We start from the raw sequence: 23,791 nt of genomic DNA on the forward strand, positions 1-23,791 counted from the left end.
GAGGTTTAACATAGACAACTGCAAGGTTATGCATTTAGGGACCAAAAACAAGTGTGCAAGCTATACATTAAATGGGGAAAATTTATGGGAATTGGTAATGGAGAAGGATTTGAGGGTGTTCATTGACAGTAGACTTAGCTGTAGTGCTCAATGCCAAGGACCAGCAGCAAAGCTACCAATGTACGGTCAGCATATCGGGACAAACAGTCTGGAGGCTGCCGCTGGTCCTTACCCAGTCCAGTGGGGGGTGGAGGGTCATCAGCTTTGGGCCCCTAGATTCCTTGGGCCCCTAGGCAACTGCCCATTAAGGCCAATGTGAAAGACGGCACTGTCCATGTCTTCTGTTTAGTGCGTTTATCCATTATTAAGAAATAAGTTCTGTAACGTTTGATTAAAATATTGGACGTGTATTGACTAATCCAAAACACAAAATAATTGAAATCTATCCATTAGGTTGGCACGTGCTACACTCAGTAAGGCTTAAGACCTCCTCTAACGGTCTCAAAGGGTGGTCCCCCTTTTTCTTTCTCTCACTAACCAGTAATCCAGCTTTGTGTAGTTATACACTTATGAATCTTGCTTTGGTTAGCAATTTTGCTGTTTATTATCATCTTTACTGTCAAAATAAAAATAAAATAAATTGTGTTCATTTACTTTTTTAACAGGTCCAGCTGGTGAAAAAGGCGAGAGAGGCAACCCTGGTGTCGGTACTCAAGGTCCTAGGGGTGCTCAGGGACCCCAAGGTAAACAATGCAACAACAGTTTATTGTGTAATTAGGCCCTTGTAAAAACTTGCCTTCATTTTGTGCCAATTAACTGATAGCCAAGGGGAAGAATGTTACGGTCTACAAGGCTAAACCCATCTTCTGTACTTCAATAAGATACTTTATAAACGTACAGTAGTTTGTTTTTAGTTTACAAAGACCACTGAATGGTATTAAGCTCCGTGAAATACAAGCGGCAATGGGAAATTGCTGTATGAAATTGCTCACAGCAGAACGGAGATGCAGGACGTGAAGTACAATTTTGTATTTCCGAAGAAAATAATTCTTCAGGTTGATTCTTGTTTCGTGTAACTTCAGTATTTTCTGTCCTGCAGGTCCTCCCGGTGAGGGTCGGACTGGAAGCCAAGGCTCTCCTGGGCCACCTGGTCAGCGTGGTCTGCCCGGTCCACCAGGTAATACCGGATCTTTGGGACCTCCTGGTGCACCAGGGTACTGTGATGCTTCCTCGTGCGCTGGATATGGTGAGTTCTAATAATGTTTACGCCTTCCCCATATGATACTACTTATAGGCGCTTGTCCTCAGTCATCACACTTATGTCGCTCATCGCATATCATTCTAGCTACTTCGCATACTCTCGTATCACACATTACCCCCCCCACACACACACACAAGCAAACACATACACTACCACTTCTACGGCGCTCATCACACATCAATCTAATTATCTCTAATCATGTCCGTTTCAGGCTTTACAGAAATATTATAGAATTTCAAGAATATATTGTGAAAAAAAGACATTGGGGTAAAGAAGCAGAATGTGGAAGACTTTGTGCGAGTTTTCCCGTGTGTTTTTTTAAAGCGGCAACTATTTACACCATCCTGGTTTTTTTTTGCTTTGTAAAGGATTGCCGCTTTAAAAAAAAGTTGTGGTTTTGCTGTGTAAACGATTGCCGATTTAAAAAAAACATCATGGTTTTACTGTGTAAATGATTGCCGCTTTAAAAAAAATAAAATGGTTTTGCTGTGTAAATGATTGCCGCTTTAAAAGAAAAAAAAAACGTGAGAACTTGCCCAAAGTCTCGCACTTCCAGCTTCTCACCGGTTATTACATCATGTGATTTACTGGTGCAGAAAAGCTAGATACAGAAAAGTTGTACGTATACACACACACACACGTTTACTATTTTTTATATTTCGTGACATATTAACCAAAAATGATATTGCAAACTCTGCTTTGCATGTCTTTGCTGTTGTATATGTGTTACGTTTTGTCTGCAGTACCGTTACTTGTATACTGTTTGCACTGTTGGTGACTGTTTGTTGTGTTACCTCATGCCATATATTTTAAATAAATTGTGTATTGCGTGGAAATAAAATTGACTTTCCATCAAAGTTAAAACAAAGAAAAATACAGCGGCCTCTCACTCCGTCCAATTATAACTTCTTATTGTGTCCTTTGTGAAATTTTAAATAGTTTTTGCAACCCCACATTTTGAAATCTCTATTTTATTTTTTTACATTTAAATAAATTTGGATCACCCACAGATAATGCTAGAATTAACTTAGAAAAACCTTTTACAAATCAAAATAAAAATATGTTCCTTTTCTTTTTATTAATTGGCCTATACATGGGCTTCTGTAAATTTTAATAGAGTGCTATATTGTTTTAGCTACCGCCATTGTGTCATCCAGCAGATGTATTTATTTGCTAGTTAAAATTCCATCAAAATGACGGCTTCTGCAATGTACTTTCACTTTGAGCTGTGACAGTTTTTACGTTCACTTTGAGCTGTGACAGTTTTTAACCCACAAACTCTCCACCCCCCAGTCCTTTGGCCGGATGCACCAAACTTCAAAAGTGACAAAATGGAGAGAGATAAATAGCCAGCCAATCAGCTCCTACCTGCCACGTCACAGACTGCGTTTGAAAAATGTCAGGCAGGAGCTGATTGGCTGGCTGTTTATCACTCTCCATTTTGTCACTTTTGAAACTTAGTGCATCTAACACCCTATCTGCTCCCTATGTTGCCCATAGCAACCAATCAGAATCAACTTTAAGCTGATTAATCTGATTGGTTACCCATTGCAACATCCCATGTTCAATAGAACGCTCATTTTAGCAAATAACCCTTTTGTGTCTGGAACAAACTATGTTGCTGTGCAAGGGATTAAATACATATCTATTGTTTCCATGCAGTGTAAATACTGGCTGCTTTTGCATGTAGCCCAAAGATGTTAGAAAGATTTATTTTTACTATGCAACTTAGATTTCAGTTTGGACACATCTTGCCCGAATCCAAATCTCTCCGCACGTTACATCTGCCCCACCTGCAGTGCACATGGTTTTGCCCTCAAAAATGTCCCCCAGTGTGTTTCCGTTTGAACCAACAATGTGTATCCTCGTTGCGCTCAGAATACGGCATTGTTGTTGAGTGTTTGCATGCGTCTGACGGGGGTAATGATGTTTATGTACTAATGTTTATGTTTTTTTTCTCTTTTTGTCCAATTTCTCTCCGAATGTCTCAACTCACTTTTATAATTGTTCTTATCCAATGGGAAGGCTTAATACCTTACAATGACTACCGACGTTGAAGATTGTGCTACAACGTGTACTGCCTACTGGCTCAAAATCATCAATGGGAAAAATTCAGTATGACTAATAAATACATATAAACTGTAACGGACTCGCGTAACATTCACCGAGTTTCCTTAATGAATGGACATTGTTCTCATTAAGCTTGCATTAAATGTCCGCACGTGGCAGTTCTCAAGTGTTGGAACGGTCTAGTCCGGTAGCGCTTAAAGAAACCCAAATACTGTGACGTTACTCAGTTTGTCGATGTAAATGTCCATGTTTTATCACGTGTTCCCGGTGGAGGTTGTCCGGTTGAGTGTCCGACTTTAGTTTTGTCACCCCGTCTTTTCCGTATTAATCGTTCAGTGTTGTAAATAAAAGTACAGACTGTAAACATATGTATAATATAATTAGACGTTGCTGCCGTGTTTAGCATTGTAGTTAGTACTGCTGTCGATGTACTTAATCACTTGTACAATCATGGTGGTGGCGGGTCAAGGTGGTTATGGCGGTCAACCTGATGAAGGCCCAGACAGCCCGTACGGTGAAGACGATGACGACGATGAACCGGATCCCTATGCGGGATTCCAGGTGCCTTACCCAGACTCCTACGGTGGATACCCCCAGCCAGAGTTCAGGCCAGTAGAGGAGGATGACGAGGAAGAGTCTACGGAGGTGAGGTCACCCGGAATCAGCCGTTATGGCAGAAGTATTATGAAAAGACCGTCCAAGTCTCCGAAAGATGCCCAAGATGGCTAGACAAATGTTCACAGCCGCTACATGCCTTTCTGTTGCAGGACACGTGCCATACATTGTCTGCAGTGCATTGTACATAAATGATCTTCAATGTTCTTGGGAATTGTTTACATAAATGAAAGTCACGATATGAGGCCACTTATTGGCAAATGTAATGTGCGGACAGGAGTTGTCACCAATTCTGTTTTTGAGTCCTGTAGTCTATGGTATCTAATACTACATAATGCAATTAGCGGAGAGTTTGGTCTACTTAGGAAAACAGAGTATTGTGTATAAGGATCTTATATTATGAAACGCTAGGAGATGTTACCTTCCCGTTGACTGTCTAGTCTCTTCTACGGCTGTAATGAGGTCATGGACATTGTCCTCCTCCTCCTTCGCTAGCCTATCCATAGTAACGTGAGGTTTTCTCTACTACCTGTATCTAAGTCATTTCCAGGCAATGTGTAGTTCTTTGATATTACGGGAATGCAAATTCCAGCAAAGAGACTTGGGGCAATATTCAATTGATGCCGGATCCATTTTGCCTGAATGGATCCGGCATCCATTATTCAATTCATCTGCCAAATCCGGATGTCGGATTTGGCCGATGATTGACAATCACCCGACCAGCGCTCGGACCGGGTGAGCGCGGCAGCAAAAGACGCCGAGAACCGGAAAGGGAGCCTGGATGGAGCGGGGTGAGCTGCTCTCACCCGGCTCGGCGGCGGGTATGTACAGGAGGGTGGGGGCGGCGGCGTGAGGGTGCGGGCTGCGGCAGATGGCGCCATGTAAGCTGCTGCTGCTCACCCGCCGCTATCTTCCCTGCCTCAATCCGGCATCTTGTTATGCCGGATTGAGAATGACGGAAACACAGTAGTTTTGGCTGTGTTTTCGTCAAAAGCAGGTGAATTAGCGGCTCTTCCATCAATCCACCTGCTTTTCGGTATGGTGAAACATTTCAACATGCTGAAAAAAAGAAGTATATAAGATTGAATAGATCAGAACCCCTTCCGATGTATTCATGTCGAAAACGGACGTCTTTTCGGCAAGACGTCAGTTTCGACACTGATTGAATATTCCCCATAGTATTACAAGAGACAGTGTGGAAACAAAAAGGTGCAGAACTTCAGCTGTTGTGGATTTGCATAGTCAAGTAGGGTGTGCAGGGTTTTGTAGTTCCCCAAAGCTCCAAGAGCTACCTCTGATGTAAATTGCTTTAGAGAAAATGCTCTGTTATGCCAACAATCGTTCAGCAGCAATATATTTTGAGCTTATTGATTTCTTATGTATTTCTTTTTATAAAAGTAAAATCAAGTTAAAACAAAAATGATGTCCTGACATATTGTAACAAGGCGAAACGCAATGGTAGGATGCATGGCGAAACGCAATGGTAGGATGCATGGCGAAACGCAATGGTAGGATGCATGGCGAAACAATGGAAGGACCAGTGTACAGCTAGCAGGTTGTAAATCCTACTCTGTTAATAAAAAAATTAGACAAATGTGTAGTTGTTGGTCTACACATGAAAAGGGTCAACATTTTTTGGGCGTTTCCTTTAATTTTGATGAATTTTTCATACTTTACCATCCACTTTTTATTGTCCCCAATTTGGAACGGTAAAAAGTGCCAAGCTTGTGTTGACCTTTTGTCATTGTAGACAAATTGGTGTCCACCTGGACACTATCAACCCCTTATACCATTTCCCTTAGTAGCTCCAGTTCTCTGTTCATCTTCCTGTACATCATATGGACCTTACCTCCGTCAGATATCATAAAGACCAACGACTCTCACTCCATCCCACGTAGCACTTCAAGGAATTCCCAATATTATTTTCTGTTGATTTTTTTTTTATACATCTTATTGAAGTGTAAATGCCAATTTTATTCCACTTGTAGCATGTAGCAGTCATTGTACGAATATGTTAAAGATAGTTTAGCTATGCAAATAGTAATTAATTCCTTATTATAATTGCAGCCATATAAATGCTTGCTACTTTAGGTCAGTTCAAGACGCAACATTGTATAAATTATTTAGACTTTTTTTTTAGTGCAAGAACATGTCATGTACTGTATAGACCACTTCTATGTTATGAACAGTTTTATATGATCATAATTACATTTCCCCTTCTCTTCTGGATAGGTGCTAAAATGACCATAAAAAAAAAACACATGCGGGTAATTTATTGTAAACACATTTCCACTGTTTTGTAAAGACAATAAAGATTTGTTAAATGTTCTACGTTGTTGCAGCGGTGCACTCATTTCACGGAGGCTGGTGTAAAGAATGGGGACTGGGAACCAAGGACATAACTAAGGGGGTGCGCCCATTGCTGCTGCACAGAGCGCAGATGCCTGGCAGCTGCAATCTACGGAGTGCCCGGTAAATCATTAATATACATCTTACCTGTAGGCATCTGGCTCCTTCTGTGTTCAGTGCACTGTCCTAAGCTGAGGTGAGTGAGCTCCGGCTCCCGTAGTCTGAAGGGAGAGGTGTCATAATGTCAAGACATATTTTCAGAGTGACTGCTGGGCAGGATGAATGGAGGAGCCATTCTGTGGCTGGGTGCATCAAATAAGGTTTAGCAGCACAAAAGCTCTGGGGAAGGTAGGGTGGGGAGAGGAGGAGTATTGATAAAATGAGGATGAGGAGAAATGATGATGGTTCGGAAGCGTGAGGAGGAGAAATGAGGAGGAGAGGCTTTTGCTGTGTGGAGTAATGTGTTTTAAATGGCTCTACAGTGTGGCGTAACAGATAGAAGGATCTCTACTGTGGTGCAACATGCATAAGGGACTCTATTGTGTAGCATAACATGTTCAAGGGTTACTAATGTGTGGCATGTTGTCTATGAGGTGCTCAATCGTGTCGCATAATGTGTATAAGGGGCTCTACTGTGTGACATAATGTATGTAAAGGCTCTACTGTGGCATAACTTGTATAAAGGATATTTCTTTGTGACATAACATATAAAAGGGGCTCTCCTGTGGTGTAACTTGTATAACGGAGTCTACGGTATGGCAAAACATATACATGGGTCTCTACTGTGGTGTAACTGGTATAAGGGACTCTACTGTGTGGAGTAGCATATACAGCATAAAGGGCTCTAGTGTGGTGTAACTTGTATAAGTGGCTTTAATTTGCTGTAACGTGTATAATGGACTCTACTGTGTGGCATGACATGTATAAGAGAAACTACTGTGTGGCATGACATGAATAAGGGTCTATACTGTGTGGCATAATGTGTATAAGGGGCTATACTGTGTGGCATAATGTGTATAAGGGGCTATACTGTGTGATGTAACATATATAAGGCTCTCTACTATGGCGTAACTTGTATAATGGAAACTACTGGAAAAAAATTCATGACTTGCTCCTGGACCCCTTAATCTGCCCACCCCCTTCTTCCTGACTAATTAAGCAATTGGAAGTTTCCTATTAGCTTAATTAGGCCAATTACTACATTACCTTCTGCCAGCCATTCTCTCCCTCTGCCACTGAAGGTCTCGTGTCTTCCCAAGCATCTTCTACAGCGTCAGTGTTAGACATTTTAGAAGTTTTAATTATTTTTATTTAGCCAACAAATGGCATATCATTTTTTGGGTGAAAAAAAAAGCTGGAAATTAGGGTACAAGCTATAGGACAGGTATATGGGGGTGCTTTATGATCGGGACAGATTTTCCCAATTTTGCAATTTTTGCAGGTGGGAGTTGTTTTTTTTTTTTGCAATTTTTGTGTACCCTTAATTTAAGTAGAACATTTATGGTGCACAAAAAAATTCTATTGACTTTAATGCTTTACAATAATGCCAATATAGCAGACATTAGACTCATTAGGGCAGATGTATTAAGCCTGGCAAAGGGATAAAGCGGTGATAAAGTGTAAGGTGATAACGCAGCAGCCAATCTGCTGTGTTTGAAAAATGACAGTTAGGAGTTGATTGGCTGCTGCATTATCACGGCCCACTTTATCACTTCACCAGGCTTAATACATCTGCCCATTGTACTTTATAGCCAATTATTGACTTCTATACTGTTATCCTATATTAGTCTTTTTTGGGGGTACAGGCAGATTCCCACAATTTGACCTACGGGGTAAATTTACTAAAGCTTCTAAAAGTGAAAAGAGGGGATGTTGCACATAGCAACCAGATTCTAACATTTTCTAGAATACAATAGAGAAATGATATCTAGAATCTGGTTGCTATGGATAACCCCCACTTTTTACAACATGAATTATCTGCCGAATATCAGTTTCACAAAACCCCCGGGAGCGCACAAGCGCAAAATGCTCAGAATTAACACGTGAACACTCGTTAATGCATTAATGCTGCTAAATGAATCCTCCCATGGCAACCAATCAGCTGCTCTGTATAATGTTATATAATGCAAATGACAGATGCGACTTCAGTCCCAATTGGTTGCCATGGGCCACTTCTCCCTTATCACCGCTTCATACATCTACCCCATGGTAACCAATGTGATGTCTGTCTGAGGTAAATGTCATGGAGGAAGATGGAAATGAATCGGAAAACTGTTCAGTTTGGAGTATTTTATGTACAAAACAGAACTGATAATCTTGCCTCCTCCAAAGTCAGCAACTGCTATAAATCTCCCTCACCCCAATTTCCTCCATCTTGGAACATTCTTATGGTACACCCTTCTATTACTCAAGATGCAACAAACTATTACGCTCATCGTCTCCCGTCTTGACAAAACCTCCGCTAGACATTACGTTTGTCGCCAGGAACGAAAGCCTCAACCATGGCGCACCAACCGGCCCGGCTGCCTGCAAGAGTTCCCCTGAACTGCAGATTTCCTTACATGGCTGCAATCTCACTTGCCAGAAACACCTATATCACTTCTGTAAAAATCGCCCAATGCCCCCTTGCCATCTTCACCTTGCTTCTCTCCGCCCACGTGATGACTATGCCCACTGGGGCATCCAATACTGTTACGAAAACACTGATGGCGCACGGCTGCATTGCAGCAACTATATGGCTGAAAGCAAGCAAGAAGAAGAAGATGATGGCGGAATGACAAAGTAATTTAGCCGGTACTGGAAATGTATTTATTGTCAAATGAAAAACAAAAAGTAAACAAACATTATAATATTCCCGAAATTTTAGCCGGTAAATCTGGTTCTGATAGAAGCAGCCGCGGTGGTGCTAGGCCAGGCCGGGAAATTAGCGCTGCCGTAGTCCTGGTTATTTGGGTAAGTAGTCCGGGCTTCTGCAAATACAACAATTAAAGCAGAAAACAATGAACAACATACCAGCTATAACTACAGCAAGAAATGATAACACATAATCATTAGTCATGTGCCGCCATAAGGCCCCCATACACTGTAGTCATGTGCCGCCATAAGGCCCCCATACAGTATTCATGTGCCGCCATAAGGCCCCCATACACAGTAATCATGTGCCGCCATAAGGCCCCCATACACAGTAATCATGTGCCGCCATAAGGCCCCCATACACTGTATTCATGTGCCGCCATAAGGCCCCCATACACAGTACTCATGTGCCGCCATAAGGCCCCCATACACAGTATTCATGTGCCGCCATAAGGCCCCCATACACAGTATTCATGTGCCGCCATAAGGCCCCCATACACAGTATTCATGTGCCGCCATAAGGCCCCCATACACAGTACTCATGTGACTCCATCTCATGTCACTGTAACAATACCGTATGGTCCTCCGAGGGGGGCTCCTGTGTTACTTAATGCTGCTCAGATTGAGTCTGGGTAAACACTTGTGGAATTTACTAAACCTTCCTCGGGGGAGGAGACAGGAGCGAGTGACACAATGTCGTATTCTTGGCGTTTGGGATTATGTGAAAAAAACAAAACCTGAAGATGATTTAATCCCCAAATCTGTCTCCCTCTATTAACATCCAGCTCTCGGGAATATAACAGACATCGGACGCAGTCAGATTATATAAAGAAATATATTCTCACCACTTTGGCATTCATTACATGTAATATAGGTGGAGGGGACTACTAACACCTCAGCAGCACCCCGATACACATGCTACTACCCCCCCCCCCACATTCACTACTAACACCCCAGCAGAACCCTGATACACACGCTACTACCCCCCCCACATTCACTACTAACACCCCAGCAGCACCCTGATACACACGCTACTACCCCCCCCCCCACATTCACTACTAACACCCCAGCAGCACCCTGATACACACGCCACTACCCCCCCCACATTCACTACTAACAGCCCAGCAGCCCCCTGATACACACGCCACTACCCCCCCCCCCACAATTAACACCCCAGCAGCACCCTGATACACATGCCACTACCCCCCACATTCACTACTAACACCCCAGCAGCACCCTGATATAATCGCTACTATCTCCACACACACACTATACTCCCCCCTACATTCATTACTAACACCCCAGCAACCCCCTGATACACACGCTACTATCCCCCACATTCACTACTACTCCAGCAGCACCCTGATACACATGCTACCCCCCTACAATCACTACTAACACCCCAGTAGCCCCATGACACACACTGTACTCCCACCGCATTCACTGCTAACACCCCAGCAGCACCCTGATACACACACTGTACTCCACCCTGAATTCACTACTAACACCCCAGCAGCACCCTGATACACATGCTACTACCCCCCACATTCACTACCCCAGTAGCACCCTGATACACATGCTACTACCCCCCACATTCACTACTAACACCCAGCAGCACCCTGATACACACGGTACTCCATCCTGCATTCGCTACTAACACCCCAGCAGCCCACTGATACACATGCTACTACCCCCTACAAACACTACTAACGCCCCAGCAGCACCCTGGTATACACGCTACCCCCCTACAATCAATACTAACACCCCAGCGGCACCCTGATATACACGCTACCCCTACAAACACTACTAATGCCCCAGCAGCCGCCTAATACACACGCTACTATCCCCATACAATCACTACTAACACCTCAGCAGCACCCTGATACACACGCTACTACACCCTACAAACACTACTAATGCCCCAGCAGCAACCTGGTATACACTATACCCCCCTACAATCACTACTAACACCCCAGCAGCACCCCGATACACACGCTACTATCCCCCACATTCACTACTAACACCCCAGCAGCACCCTGATACACACTGTACTCCCCCCTGCATTCACTACTAATACCCCTTTCACACCAGCCTAAATTCCCGGTTTGAGTCCGGGAACAACCCGGTACTACCGCTGGTGTGAAAGGTTCCCTGGACAAATTACCTGGCTAATTTGGCGGCAATCCAACCCTGCTAGGTAGCAGGGTTGTTCCCGGGTTCAACCCGGGGACCTGGCTGGTGTGAATGGGCTAGGGTATATTTACCCGGGTTGGTGGTCCTCTGTGTCCTGTCCGGCCAGGAATCCGCGCAGGCGGCGGGCCCAAATGATGGGACAGGCTGTGGATGATGAGGACGCAGCTCTCTGGCGGCAGTGAGGGCGCCGGAGAGCTGCGTCATCTTCATCCGCCGCCTGTCCCGTCATTTGCGCCGCCGCCTGTGTGGATCCCCGGCCTGCACAGAGGACAAGCAACCGGGGTGAGTATTCTCACCACCTCCTGCCCACCTCCGCCGCCATCCCGCCGACTGACCGACGCCATCCCGCCTCCTTCCCGCCCCCTTCACACACTAGAAAATGCAGGGACTTTTCTGGTGTGAAAGGGTCCCAACCCGGGAATGTCCCGGTTTGTCCCTGAATTTCTGGTGTGAAAGGGGTATAACACTCCAGCAGCACCCTGATACACATGCTACTACCCCCCTACAAACACTACTAACACCCCAGCAGCCCATTGATACACATGCTACTACCCCCTACAAACACTACTAGCACCCCAGCGGCACCCTGATATACACGCTACCCCTACAAACACTACTAACACCCCAGCGGCACCCTGATATACATGCTACCCCCTACAAACACTACTAACACCCCAGCGGCACCCTGATATACATGCTACCCCCTACAAACACTACTAACACCCCAGCGGCACCCTGATATACACGCTACCCCCTACAAACACTACTAACACCCCAGCGGCACCCTGATATACATGCTACCCCCTACAAACACTAATAACACCCCAGCGGCACCCTGATATACATGCTACCCCCTACAAACACTAATAACACCCCAGCAGCCCCTTGATACACATGCTACTACCCCCTACATTCACTACTAGCACCCCAGCAGCACTCTGATATACACGCTACCCCCTACAAACACTAATAACACCCCAGCGGCACCCTGATATACATGCTACCCCCTACTAACACCCCAGCGGCACCCTGATATACACGCTACCCCCTACAAACACTAATAACACCCCAGCAGCCCCTTGATACACATGCTACTACCCCCTACATTCACTACTAACACCCCAGCGGCACCCTGATATACACGCTACCCCCTACAAACACTAATAACACCCCAGCGGCACCCTGATATACATGCTACCCCCTACAAACACTACTAACACCCCAGCGGCACCCTGATATACACGCTACCCCCTACAAACACTACTAACACCCCAGCGGCACCCTGATATACATGCTACCCCCTACAAACACTAATAACACCCCAGCGGCACCCTGATATACATGCTACCCCCTACAAACACTACTAACACCCCAGCGGCACCCTGATATACATGCTACCCCCTACAAACACTAATAACACCCCAGCAGCCCCTTGATACACATGCTACTACCCCCTACATTCACTACTAACACCCCAGCGGCACCCTGATATACATGCTACCCCCTACAAACACTACTAACACCCCAGCGGCACCCTGATATACATGCTACCCCCTACTAACACCCCAGCGGCACCCTGATATACATGCTACCCCCTACAAACACTACTAACACCCCAGCGGCACCCTGATATACATGCTACCCCCTACAAACACTAATAACACCCCAGCAGCCCCTTGATACACATGCTACTACCCCCTACATTCACTACTAACACCCCAGCGGCACCCTGATATACACGCTACCCCCTACAAACACTACTAACACCCCAGCGGCACCCTGATATACACTGTACTCCACCCTTCAGTCGCTACTAACACCCCGGCAGCAACCTGACACACACCGCCCCCCTACATTCAGTACTAACACCCCAGTAGCACCCAGACATACACTGTACTCTGTTTCCTTGCTAGCGTTCTGTCTCTAGACTGTGCCCGGACCCATGCTGTATGTATGCGCGTGTGTGCGTGTGTGTGTGTGTGTGTGTGTGTAACGACGACTATTCTATCCACACAGACTAATGTCAGGACATGACGGCAAATCAATGTACTCATTGACCTATGCAATCACTCGGGACCCCTAAGCGAAGAACAGTGGGTGTAAGAACGCACTAGTCAGACCCAGGCAGCCGATCAGACTAAATCAATGCTGATGACAATCCATCTCCTAAATCGCCGCTGCTCTATACAAACACACCTGACTGGAAAACAAACAGGTAATCTAGCTGTCATGTCAGCCTATGATGGTCAGACAGGCCAATGACAGACGGATCACCTCTCATCATGGCTATGTGTCTGCAGGCAGATTCCCTACAGCATCGGGGTCACGCTGGTTTGTTGGCCTCTGTGCTTGTATGTCTCATTATCCACAGACTAGTAATTAGGGAGGGTGCAGGGATTCCCCCACTCGTAAGTATTGGTAAACGAGATTATAAACTGTACAGGTATTGAGGCAGCATGGACGGTGTAATGGTTAGCATTGCTGCCTCACAGCACAGAGGACATGGGTTCCATTCCCACCATGGCCCTAACTGTGCGGAGTTTGTATGTTCTCCCTGTGCTTGTGTGGGTTTCCTCCGGATGTAACATGTGCAGAGAGAATTAGATTTGGGTGGGGTTTTACTTCATTGTGAGATCTATATTGCAGTGTAAATATAAACCAATCAGTATTTACCCTGCACAGAAACAAAATAACTCCCCCAAATCTAACACTCTCTGCACCAAATGTGCTGTGCAATCAGGTCAGAATTAGGCTCTTAGACATCCAGCAGCTGCGTTATATATTAATAGTTGTACGATTGTGAGAGCGACTACACAGCGGAGGTCTTGGCTTTCTCGGTTGTAGAGTGAAGTGGACAGTTCAAGTCTGTGGAAACAGATCCATGGAAACACCTTTGTATACAGCATAATGCATTCCTGCCCTGTCTGCCGCCCACCCTCCTCCTCGCTGCAGTGATGTCAGGGCTGGAGTCATTCTACAATCTTCCTAATGGAGAACGCAGCCCAGCCCAGGTGCTAGCAGCTACTGCTTCCATTTAGGCATTAAGTCACAAATCCCCACGTATAACACTGCTACTTCCACCTCTCTCACGTGCAATAATATCCCTCCATATTCTGAACTCTACACTGGGAGAAAGAGTAATGTTACATACGGTATATAGATGAAGTAATACTGATCGTTATTGGGACTACATTTAGTAAGAGTACGGAGGATAGACAGACTCTAAACACCAAATCCCATGGGCTTAAGCACAAACCGCTATAAAACAAAAGTTAGTAATTAGGATTTTCCTTGGGTTTTGTTTTCTTAAGGTTGCACTTAAGGATGTAGAATTCTGCATATTCATGGATAACCATGTCACATTGTACATGACTATGGGCAGAGAGGCATTGAAACTCCCTCTGAGCTCTATTTTGTTTGCACAATGTAAAATCCCCCCTCCAACCACCAGGTCTATTAGTATTGGCACTTATTAGCGTCCACCAATGTCTGGCTGCAGCAGCATTTGTCACATGACTGATGCCTAGTAGACTTTGGTGGAAAACACTGTCGGGGGAGTATCTGACAAACGTTCTATTGGGCTCAGGATCCTGTGACGGACACAAACAATACTGATGGATAACATCCGTTCCTTAAGCCATTGGGTGACCAGTGCTCGCAGGGAGCAGAGTCATGCAGGAAAGTCACCACCCATGAGGGGGACAATACCGAAACATGAGGTAAATATGATTCATGTCGACTTTTTGACATGGACATTTTAAATGTCAGCATTTGGACTGTGCCGGCATAATTAATAGTGGCATTTTGAATGCGTCAGGATTTTGACTGTCAGTAAATTGACTGCATCCTGTATAATATACTAACGGTTAATAAATAAAAATAAACCTGACCTACAGTATTCAGGAGAAGAGACTTATGGGAAATATCGAACAACATTCCTGTAACCAGAGGTTACTTTGCGTCTAACAAAACCAATGTTAAATATTATTTGGGGAACTGGCTTGTAAACCCTATGGTGGGAGCTTCTCCCCCTCGAATGGAGAATTGAAACAAGAATAGACATATAAGCCATCTTACTTCCGGTTCATGGGAGCCTCGTTAATCCCGTTAAGGTCACAGGACAGGCTGGGAGCTGTTTATCACGGATGCTGTGTAAAAGGCCACCTTGTCACGGGGACTGGGAAAGGTGACACCATTTAACGGCACGAGGGAATTACAACGCCCGGCGTTTTACTGCTCTGCCCCCCGCATGAAAGGACCCATTATGAGGCTGTCAGAACACAGATCCTTGAGTGGCAGAAATGAAAAAGAGAGTAACGAGCAGAAATCACTGGTCACAAAGGAGAAGACGCATAAAAGCATTCAGAGAGATAAAGTACCAGCCAATCGTTCTCAAACACAGCTGATTAGTTAGTACTTTATCTCTCTCTGCTTACTCTCCCCTAGTTTGATATATTTCGCCCCAAAGTGAAGATGGCCGAACGAGTTACTGAATTATGGCTTATTCCAAAGGCGCACAGTTTGGGTAAATGACATTTAAATGGCCAATAAACACACAGCGATCCAGAATGGAAGAAGAATGTTTTACGCAAGCACCAATATGCAAAACTAAAACGGTCCTTTTGTTGTATTGCAGCCCTATTGGATTTAATAGCTGTGATGAGAACAATTCATTTGTTATTGCTGCCTCATCTTCCGTGATGGGAGATCCCGGGGCGATATTCAATTGATGGTGTGTATAGCGATGCAAGAAAAGCCTGATTTGAGCACGCATTTCCTCTCGTCAGGTAGGGTGACAGCTGAAATGTCGGGAGCGGATTGCACCCGAGTGGAGCTACAATTTAATATCTCCATTTGGCGCCATCTGCTGGCTGTCTGACTGCGTAAGAATTGAATTCCCCCCCGATATATAGGTATTTATGCACCTGCAGTGCAGCATGTGGTACTTGCGTAGTTTCATGGCGGCAGGAAAATTGCGGTGCGATGGTACTTTTGTAGTTTCAAGTGTCCCCTGCTCACGGATCGCATTGCATCGCATGTGATGCGATTTAGCATACCCCCACTATCCACGCCACCCCGTAGCGTGGCGAGCCCCGCGAGGTAAAGTGGTACGAGTCCTCCCAACTTGTTCATACCCCACTATCTACGTCGGCGTGGAGTTGATTTTCTAAAGTGTGGTGAGCGCAGCGAGCCACCGAGCATGAAGCGTGGCGAGCTGACGATCAAAACGAGCCTGAAGCGGGCCGAGCGCAATGCGCCCCACGAGAGGTCGCGGATTACTTGACGTGTATTCTGCGTCCCCTCGCCACTCTACAGGCTCATTTTCACCGTCCACGCTTTGGGGTCGGTGGCTCGCCACACTTGATAAAATCAGCTCCACACCGACGTGTATAGTGGGGGTATGAACAAGTCTGGAGGATGCGTACCGCGTCCGCTTGCAACGCTCTGGGGTGGCATGGATAGTGGGGGTGTGCTAAATCGCATTGAATCGATTGCGATGTGCGGGTAGGGGAAAATTGAAACTACTATCGCACGCGATGCAATACGATTTCCCTGCCGCTGTGAAACTGCACAAGTACCCAGCGTGTTTTTGTCCATCTGCAAAAATTTGAATCTGAATCAGGCCCCTAATAGGACCAGAGATGTGTAAAAACAAACCATCCAACGACATTAAACTAGACCGACAGACCCAACTCCTAACGTGATGCTTTTACAGCAGACAAACCGTAACGGTGTCCCCTATAATTACCTGCCGTAAAATCGTTCAGCGAAACATTTCAGAATGAAAAGAACATAATTAGGGTCATTTTGTAACATTTTACAAATTACAGGTGATCACCATACACCCCCCTCCCAAATAGAAGCCTCTGATGTGTTTTATGGTTGCTGCCTCCTGTCACATCTCCTGACTACGGGTGTGATTATCGGCCTTTCAGTCTGTCGTCATTACAGGTAACCGGCTGCGTCACCTGCAGGCACAGGACAGACTGGGCACGGGAGCTGGTCTGGAGATCTGAGCAGTTCTGAAAAAGCAGCTGTCAGGGCCATAAAAGCCGTTTATTAGCGGTAACGAGCTTCTGGGAATCACTGGGAAGTGCCTGGAATGTTGTCAAGTTCTCTCTTCAGAACATATATACTTTTCTCTACAGTAATGAACTTCTGCTACAAAAATGTGCAAGAGAAACCCAGCATACGCCATACTTACTGAGTGGTATTAATATAGCTCAATGTCGGGCAGTAGCCAGCCCAGCAAACCATCCCCATCTCTCTGGTCTGAATAATTCATTATAAAACTGCGCGGGATCGGCTGGTTGCTGCATCATGTGACCGCTCTGCACCACATGACCACCCTACTTCCCTTGTGAGTTTTTTCAACAATTGGTGTTATGTTGGGTACACATTGGCCAATAAATTGGCCACTCAATTGAACAGACGATATATCGCAGGTGTGTAGCCTCGATATATATTGGCGTATCGTGCTGTGTGTACGAGTGCAGACCACTGGTGACTGACATCACAACACATCGGTCACATGCATGCTCCGTTGTGACACCAGGCACAACACAGCAGGAATGTATGCACTTACCGATCGTCAGATAGGTCAGCGGACCCGCCCTACGGCCTATGCGTCGGCCTAACATGTACCCAGCTGTATTCAACAGAATGAGAACCAGAGCATCATGAATTATTAATGAGGCTCACGAATGCTTCTCGGAGCCTCAGTGCTGCCATTGGTTCCTGCCACATGGTTAGACTGCACACTAGTTCCGCCCACAAAATGGTTGCCTCTGCTGAGTGTACTGTAGGTGACTCAATTTAGTGGACTGAAGTTCCAGATTAAAACTGACAGGGATGTATGCAAATAGTAATAAATACCAAATTCTATTACATGGAGAATTTCATTAAAAAAAAATATTGGGGTGGATTTAGAGGTGGAGGCGACGGAACAGCGGCGGCTGTGGCATTCTTTTACGCAGCAGCTGTGCCAAATCACTCAAAAGCTGCAGGAGGCATCATAAGTAAAAAGACACCTCATGGCGGCTTCTCTGATCCGCTTCGTCCATCATAACATCTGCTGGACCATTTTCCCTTGAAAAGGGAACCGTCCGTTGCCCCCATGAACACCAGCGGCATGTTAGATCAGCAGCTTTGGGGCATTGCGATAAACATCGTTAGACCCCACACTGACATATCAGAGATGTGCGGTAACGATCAATTAATGTATATATCTGAATCAGACCCATACAGTTTACAGGTGAAATGTGTGAGGGTCTGCAAAAATAAACTAAATATACAGAAGTATTTATTTATCAACAGTTTCTTATATAGCGCACACATATTCCGCAGCGCTTTACAGAGTATAGTTGAACATTCACATCAGTCCCTGCCCCAGTGGAGCTTACAATCTATATTCCCTACCACATTTACATGCACACAGACATTCTAGGGTTAATTTTGTTTGGAGCCAATTAGCCTACCAGTATATTTTTGGATTGTTGGAGGAAACCGGAGTTCCCGGAGGAAACCCACACAAGCACAGGGAGAATATACAAACTCCGCACAGTTAGAGCCATGGTGGGGATCGAACCCATGACCTCAGTGCTGTGAGGCACTAATGCTAATCATTACACCATCTGTACTGCCCCGTATATATAACACATGGTGGGGATCGAATCCATGACCTCAGCGCTGTGAGGCAGTAATGTAACCATTACACCATCTGTACTGCCCGGTATATATAACACATGGTGGGGATAGAACCCATGACCTCAGCACTGTGAGGCAGTAATGTAACCATTACACCGTCCGTACTGCCCTGTATATAACACATGGTGGGAATAGAACCCATGACCTCAGTGCTGTGAGGCAGTAATGTAACCATTACACCATCTGTACTGCCCGGTATATATAACACATGGTGGGGATAGAACCCATGACCTCAGCACTGTGAGGCAGTAATGTAACCATTACACCGTCCGTACTGCCCCGTATATAACACATGGTGGGAATAGAACCCATGACCTCAGCGCTGTGAGGCAGTAATGTTAACCATTACACCATCCGTACTGCCCCGTATATATAACACATTGTGGGAATATAACCCATGACCTCAGTGCTGTGAGGCAGCTGTGAGGCAGTAATGCTAACCATTACACCATCCGTACTGCCCCGTATATATAACACATTGTGGGAATAGAACCCATGACCTCAGTGCTGTGAGGCAGTAATATAACCATTACACCATCCGTACTGCCCCGTATATATAACACATGGTGGGGATAGAACCCATGACCTCAGCGCTGTGAGGCAGTAATGTAACCATTACATCATCCGTACTGCCCCGTATATATAACACATGGTGGGGATAGAACCCATGACCTCAGTGCTGTGAGGCAGTAATGCTAACCATTACACCATCCGTACTGCCCCGTATATATAACACATTGTGGGAATATAACCCATGACCTCAGTGCTGTGAGGCAGTAATATAACCATTACACCGTCCGTACTGCCCCGTATATATAACACATGGTGGGGATAGAACCTATGACCTCAGCGCTGTGAGGCAGTAATGCTAACCATTACACCATCCGTACTGCCCCGTATATATACCACATTGTGGGAATAGAACCCATGACCTCAGTGCTGTGAGGCAGTAATGTAACCATTACACCATCTGTACTGCCCGGTATATATAACACATGGTGGGGATAGAACCCATGACCTCAGCACTGTGAGGCAGTAATGTAACCATTACACCGTCCGTACTGCCCCGTATATAACACATGGTGGGAATAGAACCCATGACCTCAGCGCTGTGAGGCAGTAATGTTAACCATTACACCATCCGTACTGCCCCGTATATATAACACATTGTGGGAATATAACCCATGACCTCAGTGCTGTGAGGCAGCTGTGAGGCAGTAATGCTAACCATTACACCATCCGTACTGCCCCGTATATATAACACATTGTGGGAATAGAACCCATGACCTCAGTGCTGTGAGGCAGTAATATAACCATTACACCATCCGTACTGCCCCGTATATATAACACATGGTGGGGATAGAACCCATGACCTCAGCGCTGTGAGGCAGTAATGTAACCATTACATCATCCGTACTGCCCCGTATATATAACACATGGTGGGGATAGAACCCATGACCTCAGTGCTGTGAGGCAGTAATGCTAACCATTACACCATCCGTACTGCCCCGTATATATAACACATTGTGGGAATATAACCCATGACCTCAGTGCTGTGAGGCAGTAATATAACCATTACACCGTCCATACTGCCCCGTATATATAACACATGGTGGGGATAGAACCCATGACCTCAGCACTGTGAGGCAGTAATGTAACCATTACACTGTCCGTACTGCCCCGTATATATAACACATGGTGGGGATAGAACCCATGACCTCAGTGCTGTGAGGCAGTAATGCTAACCATTACACCATCCGTACTGCCCCGTATATATACCACATTGTGGGAATATAACCCATGACCTCAGTGCTGTGAGGCAGCAATGATATAACCATTACACCGTCCGTGCTGCCCTGTATATATAACACATGGTGGGAATAGAACCCATGACCTCAGTGCTGTGAGGCAGTAATATAACCATTACACCGTCCGTACTGCCCCGTATATATAACACATGGTGGGAATAGAACCCATGACCTCAGTGCTGTAAAGGCAGTAATATAACCATTACACCGTCCGTACTGCCCCGTATATATAACACATGGTGGGAATAGAACCCATGACCTCAGTGCTGTGAGACAGTAATGTAACCATTACACCATCCGTACTGCCCCGTATATATAACACATGGTGGGGATAGAACCCATGACCTCAGTGTTGTGAGGCAGTAATGTAACCATTACACTGTCCGTACTGCCCCGTATATATAACACATGGTGGGGATAGAACCCATGACATAAGCGCTGTGAGGCAGTAATGTAACCATTACACCATCCGTACTGCCCGTATATATAACACATGGTGGGGATAGAACCCATGACCTCAGTGCTGTGAGGCAGTAATGTAACCATTACACCGTCCGTACTGCCCCGTATATATAACACATGGTGGGGATAGAACCCATGACCTCAGTGCTGTGAGGCAGTAATGCTAACCATTACACCGTCCGTACTGCCCTGTATATATAACACATGGTGGGGATAGAACCCATGACCTCAGCACTGTGAGGCAGTAATGCTAACCATTACACCATCCGTACTGCCCTGTATATATAACACATGGTGGGGATAGAACCCATGACCTCAGTACTGTGAGGCAGTAATGCTAACCATTACACCATCCGTACTGCCCCGTATATATAACACATGGTGGGGATAGAACCCATGACCTCAACACTGTGAGGCAGTAATGTAACCATTACACCATCTGTACTGCCCGGTATATATAACACATGGTGGGGATAGAACCCATGACCTCAGTGCTGTGAGGCAGTAATGCTAACCATTACACCGTCCGTACTGACCCGTATATATAACACATGGTGGGGATAGAACCCATGACCTCAGCACTGTGAGGCAGTAATGTAACCATTACATCATCCATACTGCCCCGTATATATAACACATGATGGGGATAGAACCCATGACCTCAGCACTGTGAGGCAATAATGCTAACCATTACACCGTCCGTACTGACCCGTATATATAACACATGGTGGGGATAGAACCCATGACCTCAGTGCTGTGAGGCAGTAATGTAACCATTACATCATCCATACTGCCCCGTATATATAACACATGGTGGGGATAGAACCCATGACCTCAGTGCTGTGAGGCAGTAATGTAATCATTACACTGTCCGTACTGACCCGTATATATAACACATGGTGGGGATAGAACCCATGACCTCAGTGCTGTGAGGCAGTAATGTAACCATTACATCATCCGTACTGCCCCGTATATATAACACATGGTGGGGATAGAACCCATGACCTCAACACTGTGAGGCAGTAATATAACCATTACACTACCTGTACTTCATATGAACACTACGATGAATACTATACAGTAAAATATTGGCTACAGACTATGTAAAATACACCAGCAGGAACCCAGCGATGACACGCCGATGCATTTAAATATTCTAGTCAAATCTCAGACTACTCCGATTGTTCCCAAACGCTACACAATAGTCGCCTCCCGTCCAGGGGACGTCTGGCAATCTCCCTTCACAGGATGCCGAATGTACAGGAGGCGTCACCGGGCGCCTGGCTATACGCATCAGCTCCCAGTCATTCCCATTCAACTTCAAAGCATTCTTTTATCATTACTTAACCCTCCCGAGCAAAAACACTGAGGGCGCAATTCATTTTTTTTTCAAGACAGAATATTGGCTGGGCCCATTTTTATTTAAATTCTAGCGCTGAGGACTGAGAGATGAAAGGCCAGGGGGATAAGTGGTGATCGCAGGGAGAATTGGGGGGGAACAATGTGTAGGGACCTGCGAGAGAAGGGCCACATCTCAGACCGGATTCTCCGTACAATAAGGGGAATAAAACGCATAGAAAGTATTTATTACATTGGATTTGCTTCACAATGCTCTGTGATTGCACGGAGGGCGAGTCTCGGATGCCGGAGATTCTCAAACCTTTCGGGGGGGATAATGTGTTGGAGATCGTTAGGACTGAGGCGGAGCCGACATAAAGCGACAAGCTCACCTAATACATACATGTGCATGTATAACTACATACATACAACTGTTGGTGCAATGTTATTACAAATCGTTTTATGGCTTTTTTTTTTTACACGCCTGACAATTTGGGTCAATTATATTTTCATACATACCTCAAATTTGGAACTGATGTTTAACCCTTCGAGTGCCAACATATGTATCCTATAACGCACCAGGTGGGCCGGTCCCCAGACAAGGGAAACTGCGGTGTAGGCGGCTCAATCTGCCCCACCGGATGTCTTCTGTACTGTGCTAGATGGGTGCTGGACAGGGTCCTGACAGTCGTCTGCTTCCAAGCAACCTTCCAAATGCCTAACTACCATACCCAGATATGTTGGTGCTAGGGATCACCTACCTTGATTTTCTAATGCTACTGACCACCTACCTGGTGCCACTGACTACCTACCTAGATTTTCTAGTGCTAGTGACCACCACCTAACTCACCACAGTCTTTATGTTCTGGGTCATGGGTATAGGGCAGCGATGGCTAACCTTGACACTCCAGCTCTTGTTGAACTACACATCCCAGCATGCCCTGCTACAGTTTTACTATTTGGCCATGCTAAAACTGATGCAGGGCATGCTGGGATGTGTAGTTCAACAACAGCTGGAGTGTCAAGGTTAGCCATCACTGGTATAGGGTAACTGCCTAACTCAGTGGTTCTCAAACTCGGTCCCCAGGACCCCACACAGATTCTGTTTTCCAGGTCACCCAGGAGGTGCACTCAC

General features: G+C 45.6%; 2 protein-coding genes across 2 annotated transcripts in view; one reads left to right on the forward strand and one right to left on the reverse strand.

The window, feature by feature from the left end:
* The window catches only part of COL14A1 (collagen type XIV alpha 1 chain), a 150,845-nt gene extending 146,912 nt beyond the window's left edge, over positions 1-3,933 (forward strand). Inside the window, exons 46-48 of the mRNA XM_083186746.1 lie at positions 666-743; positions 1,100-1,246; positions 3,287-3,933. Coding sequence (XP_083042872.1) covers positions 666-743; positions 1,100-1,246; positions 3,287-3,318 — 257 coding nt within the window. The 3' untranslated portion in view covers positions 3,319-3,933. The remainder of the gene's footprint in view (positions 1-665; positions 744-1,099; positions 1,247-3,286) is intronic.
* A 5,147-nt stretch (positions 3,934-9,080) lies between these two features.
* MRPL13 (mitochondrial ribosomal protein L13) overlaps positions 9,081-23,791 on the reverse strand; it is a 48,555-nt gene continuing 33,844 nt past the window's right edge. Inside the window, exon 7 of the mRNA XM_083186748.1 lies at positions 9,081-9,264. Within this exon, the coding sequence (XP_083042874.1) occupies positions 9,240-9,264 (25 nt within the window). The 3' untranslated portion in view covers positions 9,081-9,239. The remainder of the gene's footprint in view (positions 9,265-23,791) is intronic.

This window comes from Crinia signifera, chromosome 5 (genome assembly GCF_055691185.1).
Source record: "Crinia signifera chromosome 5, ASM5569118v1, whole genome shotgun sequence".
Classification (NCBI taxonomy): domain Eukaryota; kingdom Metazoa; phylum Chordata; class Amphibia; order Anura; family Myobatrachidae; genus Crinia; species Crinia signifera.